The sequence below is a fragment of the Symphalangus syndactylus genome, chromosome 10 (assembly GCF_028878055.3).
Source record: "Symphalangus syndactylus isolate Jambi chromosome 10, NHGRI_mSymSyn1-v2.1_pri, whole genome shotgun sequence".
In the NCBI taxonomy this organism is placed as follows: Eukaryota; Metazoa; Chordata; class Mammalia; order Primates; family Hylobatidae; genus Symphalangus; species Symphalangus syndactylus.
Window position 1 is genome coordinate 86972743 of NC_072432.2, and position 16430 is coordinate 86989172.

A 16430-nucleotide genomic window follows, 5' to 3' on the forward strand; every position below is an offset into this window, starting at 1 on the left:
TAGCTAGAAGTGTGAACCTATGAAAATAATGTAGCAAACAAAAAAAATCTTTAGAAATAAAATTGGCATCCTTATCAAGATACAAAGAGGCATGGCCACCATAAAACAAGAGCAAAAGCCGGGAGAAGAGAATATGCTGTGATGAAAATGACAAGGGTGTAAGATGACTATCTGATCTTTGACAAACCTGACAAAAACAAGAAATGGGGAAAGGATTCCCTATTTAATAAATGGTGCTGGGAAAACTGGCTAGCCATATGTAGAAAGCTGCAACTGGATCCCTTCCTTACACCTTATACAAAAATTAATTCAAGATGGATTAAAGACTTATATGTTAGACCTAAAACCATTAAAATCCTACAAGAAAACCTAGGCAATACCATTCAGGACATAGGCGTGGGCAAGGACTTCATGTCTAAAACACCAAAAGCAATGGCAACAAAAGCCAAAATCGACAAATGGGATCTCATTAAACTAAAGAGCTTCTGCACAGCAAAAGAAACTATCATCAGAGTGAACAGGCAACCTACAGAATGGGAGAAAATTTTTGCAACCTACTCATCTGACAAAGGGCTAATATCCAGAATCTACAATGAACTCAAACAAATTTACAAGAAAAAAACAAACAACCCCATCAAAAAGTGGGCAGAGGACATGAACAGACACTTCTCAAAAGAAGACATTTATGCAGCCAAAAAACACATGAAGAAATGCTCATCATCACTGGCCATCAGAGAAATGCAAATCAAAACCACAGTGAGATACCATCTCACACCAGTTAGAATGGCCATCATTAAAAAATCAGGAAACAACAGGTGCTGGAGAGGATGTGGAGAAATAGGAACACTTTTACACTGTTGGTGGGACTGTAAACTAGTTCAACCATTGTGGAAGGCAGTGTGGCGATTCCTCAGGGATCTCGAACTAGAAATACCATTTGACCCAGCCATCCCATTACTGGGTATATACCCAAAGGACTATAAATCATGCTGCTATAAAGACACATGCACACGTATGTTTATTGCGGCACTATTCACAATAGCAAAGAGTTGGAACCAACCCAAATGTCCAACAACGATAGACTGGATTAAGAAAATGTGGCACATATACACCATGGAATACTATGCAGCCATAAAAAATGATGAGTTCGTGTCCTTTGTAGGGACATGGATGAAACTGGAAAACATCATTCTCAGTAAACTATCGCAAGGACAAAAAACCAAACACCGCATGTTCTCACTCATAGGTGGGAATTGAACAATGAGAACTCATGGACACAGGAAGGGGAACATCACACTCCGGGGACTGTTGTGGGGTGGGGGGAGGGGGGAGGGACAGCATTAGGAGATACACCTAATGCTAAATGACAAGTTAATGGGTACAGGAAATCAACATGGCACATGGATACATATGTAACAAACCTGCACATTGTGCACATGTACCCTAAAACCCTAAAGTATAATAAAAAATAAAATAAAATAAAATAAAAAAAGAAAGTTAATAAGATTAAGAAGGATGCAAAGAAGCTAAAGATATAACAGAATGAAAAGCTGCACTACAAACAGTAAAGAACAGAATTGATGCTATAGGTAATTGATGAGTAATATGATTGATGGATTTGAGAAGGTATACCAAATAGGAAATTAGAGATTAAAATGATGAGGAAGGGGAAGACAGAAGCAGAAAATAGAACAGTGTTCCTAGCTAAGATTTCTGGGTGTTCCTGACGAAATCAGAACCATCGGAACTCGTGCGAAGATAATCAAAAGGGGTGTGTGTGTGTGTGTGTGTGTAAAACACATCCCCCACTTACTCTTTTGGGATGGGGAGATCAAAATTAAGATCCAGGAAGGTATAACCTTAAAAGATCAATGTTTATTTTCCCCTTCTAGAAGTTTATCTTTAAGGAATAATCTGACAGTTCAATTGAGATTTTTCCACAAAAATTATCTCAATATTATTTCCCATGTTGAAAATCAGTATACAAGTAAATATTCAATATGAGGGAAATCTCCAAATGATGGAACATAATGAACCTATTTAAAACCACCTTCTGCAGCATTTTTTCTTAGTGATAGAGAAAACAATGTCAGGTGAAAAGTTAGGATCCAAAATTGTGTACTTACATATTTTATTCTGTAGTATCAACTCTATTTTTAATATATTAATTGGAAAGAATGTAAAATGGTAACAGTCACTGGCTCTGCAGTTATGAAAGGGTTTTTATATGCCTTTATAGTATGTTGTACTTTGAAAGTTTTCTATAGTAGACAAGTAATATTTTTGTAGTAAATATATATATATAATTAATAAAAATATTTCTGCATTTTCTCTCTGATGGTGAACAGATTCTTTCATGTTGTAATGGAGCACCAAAAAAAGCTAAATTCAATGATTTAGGCTACAATAATCCTGTAATTTTTTTCTTACTGCTTTTTTAGCTGATTTATTTCCTCCTCTGCAGCCAAAAGGGATATGGCCGATCTGTTCTCGGTTTCTTCAAGATTCTTTTCAGTTTCAGCCAGACTGTAAGATAAATCAGTAACTGAAGATACATTTTTCAAAATTGGCAGACTTTCTAAATCAAGGCGGAGGCTCACTTAGGAACTTCTGGTATATGACACAGTTCAACATAAACAAGATCAAGTTAAAAGACATCTGCATTCAATCAGGTAATATTGCAAATATTGTGGTGGACTTGTGTGTTAAACATGCTACCAACCTTTGCTCAATGTCAAACACTAGGAAATTATAGAGCTACTACCCCCAAAAGACTATTAGCATTAGAATATAAAGGACAAAGAAACTTGTTCAATTTCTCCTTCTCACCCACCTAATTCATCTGCTCTAATTACATCAAAGCCCCAAGTTGGCTTTCTCTACAAAATCTCCATTTTTCTATAATATACCAACATCGATTTTTATTGCTTTGGACTGTGGGGCTGCAGACTTCTTCAATATTTAAAAAAAATTTGTGCCCACCTATAAAGTCCTCACAATCAATCTTGACAATCAAGTACTTCATGTCTTCCTGCCTCTGACTTCTACTACTTATTGAGCACAAATTCTCTGAGTTTTCACTGTATCTCTGTCATAGTTAGTTTCAAATCCTCTTCATGGTAGACAAACCATAATGAATCGTATTATTTAGGTCTATCTAGTTTAAAAAATAAGTGGGGCTGGGTGCAATGGCTCATGTCTGTAATTCCAACGCTTTGGGAAGCCAAGGCAGGGGAATCTTTTGAGCTCAGGAGTTCAAGACAAGCCTGTGCAACATAGCGAGATCCTGTCTCTATAAAAAACAAATAAATAAAATTAGCCAGGTGTGGTGGTGTGTGCCTATAGTCCCAGCTAGTCAGGAGGCTGAGGTGGGAGAATCTCTTCAGACTAGGAGTTTGAAGCTGCAGTGAGTTATCACCGTGCCACTGCACTTCAGCCTGGGTGACAAAGTAAGAGCATGTCTCCAAAAAAAAAAAAAAAAAAAAAAAAATGGAAGTGAGATAGATGATATTGAATGAAGACCAATGGTCCTCAATGAAGTTGCCCCAGAATAGTGAGACTTGAATTGACAAAGTCTTCTTGACTTCTCTGACCCTGCCAGATATCATAGCACTTTTCCTGAGGCTAAGATAGTGCAATTGCCTTCCAAACTCACACCAGCCTTTATCCTTCCCTCTAGGTGGAAGAACAGTGGAAGGCAAAACGCTGGGATTTTCACTTAGAGAGTGAAGCAGCCTGAGAAATAATGTGCTAACAGCATCCCTGTCAATCCTACAGATCCTAACCAGACACCGAAAATTCCATCCCCCACCTGCTTCCTCCTCTAATAAATGCCCACTCCGCAAGGGCCTTCCACATAGTATCCCCAATTCTCCCAAGCAAAGTTTGTTTCCCCTTCTCAGCGCTCCATTCACATTTACCTCATTGCATTCACACTATAAACTATTAGAGGGCAATAATTTTATTTTATTCATCTCTATCCCCAGTACCTAAACAGTTCCTGTCACATGGTATATTTTTTAAATGAGAAATGAATGAATGAAACGTCTAAAGATGAAAAGAAAGCAAAAAATAGTATTAACTGCATAATATGGCTATTGGAGATTGAAAGGAAACTAATATATTTAATTCAGATATAAAGATGTAACAAGTTCTTAAAAGTAAATATGTGAAAATGAACATTTTTATCAAGAGAAAATGAACTGTAGAAAATGGATCAAGAAAAGGAGGAAAATGCAAGCAGGAATGAAGAACTTGGGTATTTTTCTCCTAACACATACAAGCAGATGCACATACAAGCAAACATACATGCTAATTTCATGTGCTTGGATGACATACAGAGAGAAGAAAAGTATATTCATATGCTAACAATTGTTTTTATCGGGCTGACATTCTATTTAAATGTTTTGTTGCATATCTATTCATTCATTGAGCAGATTATTGAGGACTTACTATGAGCCAGGCATGATGCTCAGTACTGGGGATACAACAGTGTCAATTCAGCAATGCAAGACAGTAACCCTTTGGATCTTCCAGGCTAGTTGGGGAGATAGATCATAAATATGCAAGCAAGTTTATTTTTTTAAGTTCCCCGTTGTGACTTCACTCTCTAACTTTTCTCATAAGTGCTATTATGAGAAAAGCAGATCACTGTGAAAAAGAATTAAAGGAGAGAAGAAAGACCTTTCAATGTATGGTGGTCACAGAAGGACTCTGAGAAAGGCACATTTAAGCTGAGACTTGGAGGATAATAAAGAGCCAGGCATGCAAAGAGCCAGTGGAAGACTGGAAAGTTCTTTCAGACAATGGAAGAGCACAGGCAAAAGACTCAAGGTGAGGAAGTAGACAGTAGACTGGGTCAGGGGAAAGTGACAGGAGATGACACTGGAGCAGAAATACAGCCAGATCAGGAAAGGTGCTATGAGAGCCCTGGTGAGAAATTTAGAATTTTTTTCTAAGTATAAAGGGAAGAGAATACTTAAACAAACTTATAAGAAAAAAACAAACAACCCCATCAAAAAATGGGCAAACAACATGAACAGACACTTCTCAAGAGAAGACATTTATGCGACCAACAAACATATAAAAACAAGCTCAACATCACTGATTATTAGAGAAATGCAAATAAAAACCACAATGAGATGCCATCTCATGCCAGTCAGAATGGCAATTATTAAAAAGTCAAGAAACAACAGATGCTGGCGAGGCTGCAGAGAAATAGGAAATTTTTCACACCGTTAGTGGAAATATAAATTAGTTCAACCATTGTGAAAGACAGTGTGGTGATTCCTCAAGGATCTAGAACCGAAATACCATTTGACCCAGCAATCCCATTACTGGGTGTATACCCAAAGGAATATAAATAATTCTATTATAGATACATGCACATGTATGTTTATTGCAGCACTATTCACAATAGCAAAGACATGGAATCAGCCCAAATGCCCATCAATGATGGACTGAATAAAGAAAATGTGGTATATATGCACCATGGAATGCTATGCAGCCAAAAAAGGAATAAGATTATTTCCTTTGCATGTAAATGGATAAAGCTAGAAGCCATTATCTTCAGCAAACTAACGCAGGAACAGAAAACCAAACACCACATGTTCTCACTCATAAGTGGGAGCTGAACAATGGGAACACAGGGACACAGGGAGGGGAACAATACACACTGGGCCCTGTTGGGGGTTGGGGGAAGGGAGAGCATCAGGATAAATAGCTAATGCATGTGGGGCTTAATACCTAGGTGATGAGTTAATCTGTGCAGCAAACCACCGTGGTACATGTTTACCTATATAACAAACCTGCACATCCTGCACGTGTATCCTGGAACTTAAAATAAAATATAATATTTTAAAAAGGAGGAGACTAACAGCTCTTAATCAGAAGGATGATTTGATATGGCCAGGCACCGTGGCTCATGCCTGTAATCCCAGCACTTTGGGAGGATGAGGTGGGCGGATCATGAGGTCAGCAGATCGAGACCATCCTGGCTAACACGGTGAAACACTGTCTCTACTAAAAATACAAAAAATTAGCCGGGCATGGTGGCGGTTGCCTGTAGTCCCAGCTATTCAGGAGGCTGAGGCAGGAGAATGGCATGAACCCGGGAGGCGGAGGTTGCAGTGAGCCGAGATTGCGCCACTGCACCTCAGCCTGGGTGACAGAGCAAGACTCTGTCTCAAAACAAAAACAAAAACAAAAAAGAAGGATGACTTGATACAATAAAAAATATACGTATTTGCTAAGTGGAAAATGGACGGTGGTTGACCAAGAATGGAAGTGGGGAAGCCAGTTAGAAGGAAGGCAATTGGTTCAGGAAAGAGATAACAGAGGATTGAACCAGGGCAGGGGTGGCGGAATAGAAAGAAAGGAGCTAGTGTGAAAGTTTAGGCGATAGATTCAATTGGACATTCTGATAGATTTGATATAGGAGAGGAGGAAAAGCAAGATTCATAACCAGAATCCAGGCATAAAATCTAGAAGTCTTCCCTTGCTTGGGGGTTCATCAAATCTGTGCAGTCTTGTGGCCATTTGCCCATAATTATCGGAATTTGCATTTTGGAACTAAGTCAGAACCAAACCAGTCTCCACAAGGTTAGACATAGGGAACCTCCTTGGGTGGCCCATTCATTCCATAGTGGGCAGCACCCTGGTTTAAGAGACAAGTAGGCAAAGCAAGGGAGGGAAGAGAGAGCTGGCTACCATAGAATGTGGAGAACAAATTCTTTTAGTGATACCTTAAATTTAAAAACAGAATAAGAACCACAGGTGGGTTAAAACTAAACAAAGTGGATAAAAGACACCCTATTCAACAAACAGTGCTGGGAAAACTGGCAAACCACATGTAGAAGAATGAAACTGGATCCTCATGTCTCACCTTATGCAAAAATCAACTCAAGATGGATCAAAGACTTATATCTAAGAGCTGAAACCACAAACAGTCTAGAAGATAACACTGGAAACTCTTTTAGACATTGGTTTAGGCAAAGAATTCATGCCTAAGAACCCAAAAGCAAATGCAACAAAAACCAAAATAAATAAAATGGGACCTAATTAAACTAAGAAGCTTCTGCACAGCAGAAGAAACAATGAAACAAAAACAAACTTCTGCTCAGCAGAGTAAACAGACAACCCACAGAATGGGAGAAAATATACACAAACTATGCATTTGACAAAGAACTAATATCCAGAATCTACAAGGAACACAAAAAAAATCAGCAAGAAAAAAAAAATTAATCCCATTAAAAGTGGGCAAAGGACATGAATAGACAATTCTCAAAAGAAGATATACAAACAGCCAATATACATATAAAAAATGCTCAGCATCACTAATTATCAGGGAAATGCAATTTAAAATCACAATGCGATACCATCTTACTCCTGCAAGAATTGTCATATTTAAAAAATCAAAAAACAATAGATGTTGGAGTAAATGTGGAGAAAAGGGAACACTTTTATGCAGCTGGTAGGAATGTAAACTAGTACAACCACTATTGAAAACAATGTGGAGATTCCTTAACTAAAAGCAGAGCTACAATTTGATCCAGCAATCCCACTACTGCATATCTACCCAAAGAAAAAGAAGCCATCTTATGAAAAAGACACATGCACATGTATGTTTATAGCAGTACAATTTGCAATTGCAGAGCTATGGAAACAACTTAAGTGCCCATCAACCAACGAGTGGATAAAGAAAATGTGGTATATGTACACCATGGAATACTACTCAGCCATACAATGAAATGAAATAATGGCCTTTGCAGCAACTTGGATGGAGCTGGAGGCCATTATTCTAAGTGAAGTAACTCAGGAATGGAAAACCAAATATCACATGGTTCTCACTTATAAGTGGAAGTTAAGCTATGAGGATGCAAAGGCATAAGAATGATATAATGGACTTTGGGGACTTGGAGCGAAAGGAAGGAGGAGGGTGAGGGATAAAGACTACACATTGGCTATAGTGTATACCGCTCAGGTGACAGTGCACCAAAATCTCAGAAATCACCACAAAGAATTTATCCATGTAACCAAATACCACTTGTTCTCCAAAATCTATTGAAATAACATAAAAATAAAAACTAAGAAATCCAGGGAAAAGCAGCAAGCATCTTCATGTATGCAACTTCCAAATGGTTGGTGGAGAGAATATATATATATAGAAAGAGAAGGAACACATACGTGATAAAGCATGCAGGGCAAAAGGCATATGAAAGGGCATATGGAAATGTTTAGGGCTATTCTAGCAGATTTGCTGTGTTTGAAATTATTTCAAATGAAAAGTTTTTTTAAAGCATGCATTAAGTTTCTTGATCTATGGTACCCCTTATAGGTAACAACAGTGTCACTAAAACAAGAAAGAGAAGTGGGAAACCCTGGCCCCTACTGGTGCTGACAGCCATCAAGAACCAGTAAAGTTTTGATGCCCTGCCTCACAACTAGAGGAAAACGGAGGGTCATCTGCAGCCGTTGCTAGCTAATGTCCCAGGAGACCTACCCAGACAAGACATGCACAACTCAGGACCCATCAGCACGAGACACTAGTGCCTACACGAAATTAAGGCCAGCAAGAACCCAGAGGGCAGTATAAGACCAAAAACTCCTCATGTCCGTCACCAGGAGAGTATGCAAGCATCCCTTCCCTAGAAAGGATGAGGGGAAGCGAGACCCCATGAGAGGGCAAAAACAGTTCTTAACGCATGTTTGCACTTGGAATGAGCTGAATGTTTACAGAAAATGGACTACGATAAACCAAAAATGACTGTGTGACCTTGAAGTGGCTTATTGAAGAATCCTTCAAAATGAGCTCACATTGATTGAAATAAATTATATATTTTATGCTTTTTGCATATTACATTTATAAATTTTGACTGCTTCAGGTATATAACTGCTCATTGACTATGACTCCAGTTGGAAATATGAATGGGTATGTGTGGAGGTGCAGGCACAAAGAAAAATGTCTGGAGTAAAATATACCAAAATGTTAATGGGGACAAGAAAACAAGAGTGATTTTCATCAATTTTTATTTGTTGTATGCATTTTGAGAAAGAAATTTGTATTACTTTTATAATCAGGCAAAACTAAATCAATAGAGATTTTTTCCTTAGAAAAATGGAAATGTCATCAGAGAACAAGGCAGAGCACCATACATTATTCCATCCCAAGCCTTAACTAGTTATTAATTTTTTTTTAAAAAAAGACTTCCTTTCTGTCCCATTTATGTCATCAATGAAGCAATGCTGTGGTAGGAGAAATTCCCATTGATGGATTTTTGTTAGGTATGTCCAACAGTTTCATACATATTTGTCTACCTGCCTCAAGTACAAACCCAAAGTCTACATACAATTTTCTTTGCAGTGATTCCCTAAGCTTGCTACCCTGACTCTGCCCACAACATGCATCTGATATGTGCTGTTGCCTGGAATTGCTTAACTTTTTAAAAATACATTCTTATAACTAATAGTTATTGCAAAATCTTGAATTCTTCCTTTCTTAAAAGACTCTGACTCTCTCGGATTCAGAGAGGCACACATACATCCCTAAATGAGTATAATGGACAGATCGATGCAGCCTGCTTCATTTGACTTTTGCTGCCTTTCTCTTAATTTTCCTCTTTGCCTGATTGTTCACTCTCTTTTATTCTTTCCCTTTTGCATCTTTTTTAAAATTTTTCTCCCAAAAGGTAGATTTTTGTCTAACAATCTTTACCTGTTTGTCAATATGGGCTGATGATGTGCCTATGAAGAAGGAATTCCAAAGAAGGAACCAGGGGACCATGTATCATAATATATCCTGTCCCCAAATCCACAGACACTGACCAATGACTCTAAACTGTCTCTGTCTCTCTCTCTCTCTCTCTCTCCCTCTCTCTGTCATACACACACGCACACAGACACACACACAATCATATTACTTATTTGCAAATGCCCACATTTTACATGAGCCATTATTCTCCTTTCAAATTTAAAACTTAATTAAATTGAAAACAATTCTTTTTGGAAAAAGGTAACTTGCATTCCTCTTACTCGTCTTGAACCTGGTTGAGTTGACTCCTGGTTGAGTTCAAATTAGGGTCTAACTGTTGCACATCCCGATCCCGAGGACTGGGATCTTTACGTCTCTCCCTATCAAACGTGTCCTGGAAAGATACAACAAACAAACAAAAAAAAAGTCTGAATACATTAAACGACATTGATGAATTTTAAAAAAACAGCCCAACTCCAAAGAGCACATTATGCACGGCTCCATGCACATGAAGCTCTAGTGCAGGCAAAATTAATCTAGAGTGATAAAAATCAGAAGATGGTTGCCCTGGGGAAGGTGCAAGAAATGCTCTAGAGTGATGGAGATGTCTGATATTCCAATAGGGATGGGAATTTACACAGGTATATGCATTTGTTGAAATAGCAATCTATGGATTTCACTGAATATAAATTATACCTCAATTTCCAAAAAGAGTTTGAAACATCATTCTACATCTTTATACCTAGAATAACACCCACACAGAGGATAAAAACCTGAGAAGCGTCCATAAATTCTCAGGGAAAAAAATTACTTAATGATAACTGATGTCTATAAAGTACTTAACATGTGTCAGGCCCTGTGCAACTTGTTCAGTGTGCTTATCACATTTAATTCTCACAAATGACCCTATTAGATCAGCAAAACCGTTGTCTCCATTCAGCAAATAAGAAAATTGAGACATAAATGTTTAGATACCTACCCAGCGCCATAAAAGAGGGACTGGTTTTCTGCTCAGTGATCTCCAAGCAGGGATCCTTCAGCCACTATCTTATAAGGCTCTTGCTCAGAACAGACTAAATGCTTTCTGTTATTATTATTTTTTAATTTTTTTTTTACTTTAGGTTCTGGGATACACGTGCAGAATGTGCAGGTTTTTTACATAGGTATACGTGTGCCATGGTGGTTTGCTGCACCTATCAACCTGTCACCTAGGTTTTAAGCCCCACATGCATGAGTTATTTGTCTTAATGCTCTCTCTCCCCTCACCCCTGCAATCCCCCGACAGGCCCTGCTGTGTTGTTCCCCTCCCTATGTCCATGTATTCTCATTGTTCAGCTCCCACTTATGAGTGAGAACATGTGATGTTTGGTTTTCTCAGAACAGACTAAATGCTTTCTAAATAGTTCTGTTTTAGAAAGGATTATAGGTAAATCCATATAAATGTTTAAAATAAAGTAACTAATGTTTTGGTTGCCCAGATGTAATGATGCGGATGCCTTAAGCAAGGTATGTGCTCTCTTTCTAGTCTGATCTCCACCTGTTCAAAAACTAACACCATCCCATGGAAACCACCAGTATCCATCACAAATTGTGACACTCTGTCAGTTTACCAGAATTAAGTCCTCTTCTTCTCTTGGAGGTTTCTGATTCGTTTTATCTCACTGTTCAGAAAGTCAAGGGTTATCCTTCAGCATCCCTACCTGCAGAGAGGGGACCTTGCTGTCAACAGATTTTCCCAGGGAAGCAGCAGTAAACGAAGCCTCCAGCCACGGCAAAAGGCGTGACTTGATTGTTTCCACACCATCATTACGTCCTCCTAAAATGTTAAATGATGAGTTAATGGGTGCGGCACACCAACATGGCACACGTATACATATGTAACTTACCTGCATGTTGTGCACATGTACCCTAAAACTTAAAGTATAATTTTAAAAAAAAAGAGAATACACACATCAGGTCAGTGAGAGAAACCCAACCACACCAACAGTCAAAGAACACAAAAAAAGCACCAAGAAAAGAGAGAAAGGCAAGCAGAACTGGATGGGAAATTACAGGCCATTCTCACCTTCTTGGGCTGCTGTTGTGAGGATCCCAAAGAGTTGTCCCTGTACCTTGGCAACTTGCTCAATGAGTTCAAGGCAATGGTTTAGATTTTGATCACACGTGTTTGTCTGCAAGGGCAAAACAGTAGATAACCAGGGTAATTACTTCACTCTGGGACCCACTGCAGGCAGACCAGGGCCTCACTTGACCCAAGAGCTGTCTGGCTCTGGTATGCTCTTGTGGCAGGACTGCTGTGTGGTCACCAAAACCTATCTCCCTTTCCTCCTGGACACACAACTAGACCATATTTCACAGTTTCCCTAGCAGTTCGTATGGCCATGTGACTGAATTCTGGTTAACTGGATGGGAAGTGATATATGCCTGGGCCTGGCCCAGAAGAGAACTTCTTGAACGATTTTTTTTCTTGTCCTCTCTGCCAACTGAATGCAGAAGAGCCGAGAGGATGCTGAGGGCATAAGGGATGATGGAGCCACAAGATTTGCAAGGCTGCTGACTGAATGCTTGCACTGAATTTTCACATGGTTGAGAAAGTGGGTTTGTGTGTGTTAAGCCACTGAGATTTGGAGGTTGTTTTTTATAGCAATAATCCTACTCAGTAAAACCCTACAAAAATACATTTAAAAAGTAAATAGACCTGTTATAAGACAATACAAATGACTGCCAAATTTACTTGCTTTATTGGTTCCTGTCCTCTACATAAATTCAATTTGCATATATTATATATGCATAGAGAACACTACTTCTTAACAGCAAGAAGGTATTGCTGGGTTGAGGATATAAGGGACTTGGCACTTGCAGACTCGTGGGGCAGACAGATGAATAGCCAGTTACCCTGCAGCGGAATAATAAGTCTTACCTACACAGATGAGTGCAAGCTCTACCCAAGAGTCCATTGTCTTAGAAAGTCTGGGAAGGCTTCCAAGAGGAAGTGAAATCTAGTCCAAGATGAAATTAGCCAGACTTGGAAAAGGAGGTGGTTCCAGTGGTTGTGAAACATACTAAGCAATGAGAACAGAACACGAGGAGGCCAAGAAGTGAAGCTTTTAGGTATTATTCTGCTTTCCTCATTCCTTTGAAAGATTCTACCATTTCAACATAAGCCAAACCTCTAACTGACTCCAACACTAGAAGAAGGAATACAACTACAAGCAACAAACATCATGTGGTTGTAAAAATGCATCAATTTATGTGTCACCTCAGGGCTCAGTAAGGCATTGGTCCTCGGTGCCTCCTGGACACAACAAATCCCAGAACAGAAAACAGGGTACAAGGCAGATAGAAACTAGGAGTAAGAGAAAAGTTGAGATAATCTCTAGGCAAAAGTTTACAAGTCAAATGCACATTTGCATCAACCAAGGAAATGGTTCAGACAGGCAGGAAGCTCCTTGAGGACAGAGACTGGACCTGTCCTGTTGGTTGTTGTATTCCCACTCCTGCATTCTACAGTGCCCCTGTATTCAGACTCACCGTGTGTTGGATGGATGCATGTAAATGAGATGATTCACTCACTTTGTATTTATTATATCTCTCCTATATGCCAGGCTCTATTAGTGCTTTGCGTATATAAACTCAGCTAATTCTCTCACTAGTACAATAGGAGCTAGAAGAACTATTATTATCATTCGCATTTCAGATGAGAAAGCTGAGGCACAGAGAGGTTAAGTAACTGGTTCTTGGCTACCCAGCTAGTAAATTATCAGAGCTGAGATTGGACCCCAGCAGCCCAGCTTCCAGAGCCCATGCTCTTAACTACTAAACTATACTGACTTTTAGATCATGATTATTGCTGGGAGTAGACGGAAGACTGGATGATGCAACCAAGAGTGAATGGGGAGAGCATCCAGGGAAGGCTTCTCTGTGGAGGGGACCCTTGAGTATTCCTGGGTTAGAAGATTCAGGGAAGCACAGCACTAGGGAAAGAGCATGCCAGGCAGTGGGAACAGCAAGGACAAAGGTTCTGTGACAGGAACAAGTTTAGCGACCTTGAATATGTCAATGTGGCAGAGGCACAGAAGGTCATTTAGAGGTTGGCGGGGGCAAGTTGACCTGGAGAGCCTTTCACACCTGGCATGGAGTTTGGATGGGATGGACTTGTAACTGAGAGGGTAGCTGGTTTAATTTCCATGCTTGGTAAATGTTACCTGGTGACTAATTCTGTTGTAGCATTGATTTCTCCTGTAGCCATTTTTTCTCCATCTCATCCATCTAATCTCTCCTCCCAAAAAGATCGTGAGTTCTTTTTAAAAACGATCTTGCTTTGCTCATGTTTGTATCTATTGCCACTAGTATCCTAGCAAATTGAAGGGTCTAAACAACAGTTGATGAATGAATGATTTAACAGTGTAATGTTGACATGATAGGGCATTTAAAACCCATAGCCTGAACAGCTATCTCCATTTCTTCCTCATTAATTCAGCAGCTCCTTGCCCTGGCCATTTTATACCTGCACTTATTACACTGAACTTCAATTACCTGCTTACAAGCCTTTTGCCCTCTGGCTAGATCATTCCATGTGCTAAGTGGACACAGAATGAGCTTGGGAGTCAAGCAAACATGAATATCTCAGCTCTGCTGCTTGCCACAGTTCTATGTGACCCTGCACAAGTTACTTAACTTCTCTGAGCCCATTCCTCTCCCATGCAATGGGGATAATAATGCCTTGTAGAGCATTAGAATTAAATAAAAATAATACATGCCCAGCACCTCAGACACAGAAGGTGTTCATCAATTGGCACCTATGAGGTAGCATGCAGTATTGAAAGGAGCCAGTGGCTTAGGAATAAGGCAGATCTTTTTTCAAATCTGGTTCTCAACTTATCAGCTGCATTCCCTTAGAAAAGACATTTAAATATGAGGCTCTGTTTCCTCCTGTTTAGGCAGTAGCTGATCTCATGAGCAGAGTCTAGCGTAAAAGAGATACACAATAATTAGAAGTATTACTGTAGTATCATTACTATCTGTTCCTATGCCTTGACCAGTGCCTGGTACATACTGGGTACCCAGAGGAATGGTGGTCATATGAGTTTTTAAACACATCTTAAATAACCAGGAGAGAATATCCTATGTCACACAGTTCCCCTTCCCAAGACATGTTACAACATGCTGCAACTTCTAAACACAAAGCATTGCACAAGATAATCAAGTTGCAATAGGGTCACATTATTCTAGTAAACACATACCCACATACCCACACAAGACAAACAGAGCAAAGATACAGACTAATTATACTGTCTCCAAAGCACAGACTCTCCAGATTTATTCATTCACAAATCATTGAGTTTCTATTATATGTAAGGCCCTGGAAACAAAGCTCAGGAAACATAGCTATATTAAAAAAAAAAAAAAAAAAAAAGTTGCCTGAAGTCAGTGAACTAATTAGATGGGGAAATGAGATGGAGAACAAGAGGCACATAGGGGATAAATCATTAACTTAGAGTTTATATTAAGTGCTCTGTGTGGATAGCAAGCTATAGGAGCAGCAAAATAACCTCTGGTGAGGTGTGAAGGGTAAGAGGGAAGGGCATTTCAAGAGGAGGAACAGAAGGTACCAAGGCATATTAGAGGAAAGTGAGTACAGGGTCCAGAGACCAAGTTTGAAAGATTTGACTTGCCACATTAAGGGTCTTGGGCTTTATTCCATCATCAAAATGTTTAAGGATGCAACAGAGGAAGGTGGGTATGACATGCTCATATTTGCTTTGCATGTTACAAAAATCTGTCTGGCAAAAGCAGACCAGATAGAGTTTGGGTCACAGGGTGAGTCTGGTGGGGAGGGAGATGGGTATAACCATCTAGCTGAGAGATGCTGGGGGCTGTAGACATACTAAGGGTCTCCCAAAGGTCCTTCCCAGCCCCAAATTACACGTGTGCCAGTAAAGGTCCCACTGATTTCAGCATTACCTAAGAAAGTCAGAGAGTTTAGAAACGAGTAAGAGGTATGACAGGGATAATCTTGAGTTTGGGTTTGAACAAGTGAGGGGACCTGCAGGACCTTCAGATGGAATGTCCAGTAGTAGTACCTAATAATTACTGATCACCTACTCTATGCCAGCCAGGCCCTGTGCTAAGAGCTTTATATACATGGCTTCATTTAATCCTCAGAACAATCCTACAAATGGGATGCCATCATCATCCAAAATTCACCACTGAGGAAAAACAAATTAAGTAATTTGAAGAGACAATTGTGGGGACCCATTCCTGCAGCCTCCAGCACTGGAGCTGAGCTCTCAACCACAATGCTTTCCCCAAAGCAGATGGAAAGTAAGTCTGGAGCTTAGAAGAGAGACAGGACTGGAAGTTGTGGCTTTGCGAGGCTTCAGCAAATGGGACAGTGGAGAAGCCACATGCACAGATGAGATTACTAGGGAGAGGAAAGAGTGAGGAGAGGGCTGAGGGCAGAACAAGGGGCAATTTGCTGTGTCAGAAGTGGTCTGAGTAAGAAGAGCCACTGGATAAAAAACAAAACAAGAGCAATCAGAAATGAGAGGACACCCAGGAAGCAAGACGAAGAAGAATAAGGAGGCCAAAGAAGGAGATGGTTTCAAGAAGCAGAAGGGCATGGTTTATTCATGCATTTATACTCTCAAGAAATTTTATGGAGACGCCACTATGCAGTAGA

The 16430-nt window shown here is 39.6% G+C and overlaps 1 protein-coding gene across 13 annotated transcripts in view; it reads right to left on the reverse strand.

Moving 5' to 3' along the window:
• The window catches only part of SPATA18 (spermatogenesis associated 18), a 44961-nt gene that overhangs the window by 23640 nt on the left and 4891 nt on the right, over positions 1-16430 (reverse strand). For 7 of the 13 annotated variants that reach the window (XR_010114106.1, XR_008660442.2, XR_010114104.1 and 4 more), the window contains exons 2-5: positions 11814-11919; positions 11449-11564; positions 10030-10142; positions 2431-2526 (exon numbers count right to left, since the gene is read on the reverse strand). The exons of 1 other annotated variant lie outside the window; for it this stretch is intronic. Coding sequence is in view for 6 of the 12 variants with exons in the window: in XM_055294744.2 (XP_055150719.1) it covers positions 2431-2526; positions 10030-10142; positions 11449-11564; positions 11814-11919 (431 nt within the window). In the remaining 6 variants the exon portion in view is untranslated. Of the gene's footprint in view, positions 1-2430; positions 2527-10018; positions 10143-11448; positions 11565-11813; positions 11920-16430 lie in introns of those variants that run through there. 5 more of the 13 variants (XM_055294747.2, XM_055294750.2, XM_055294749.2 and 2 more) reach the window with 5 other exon arrangements.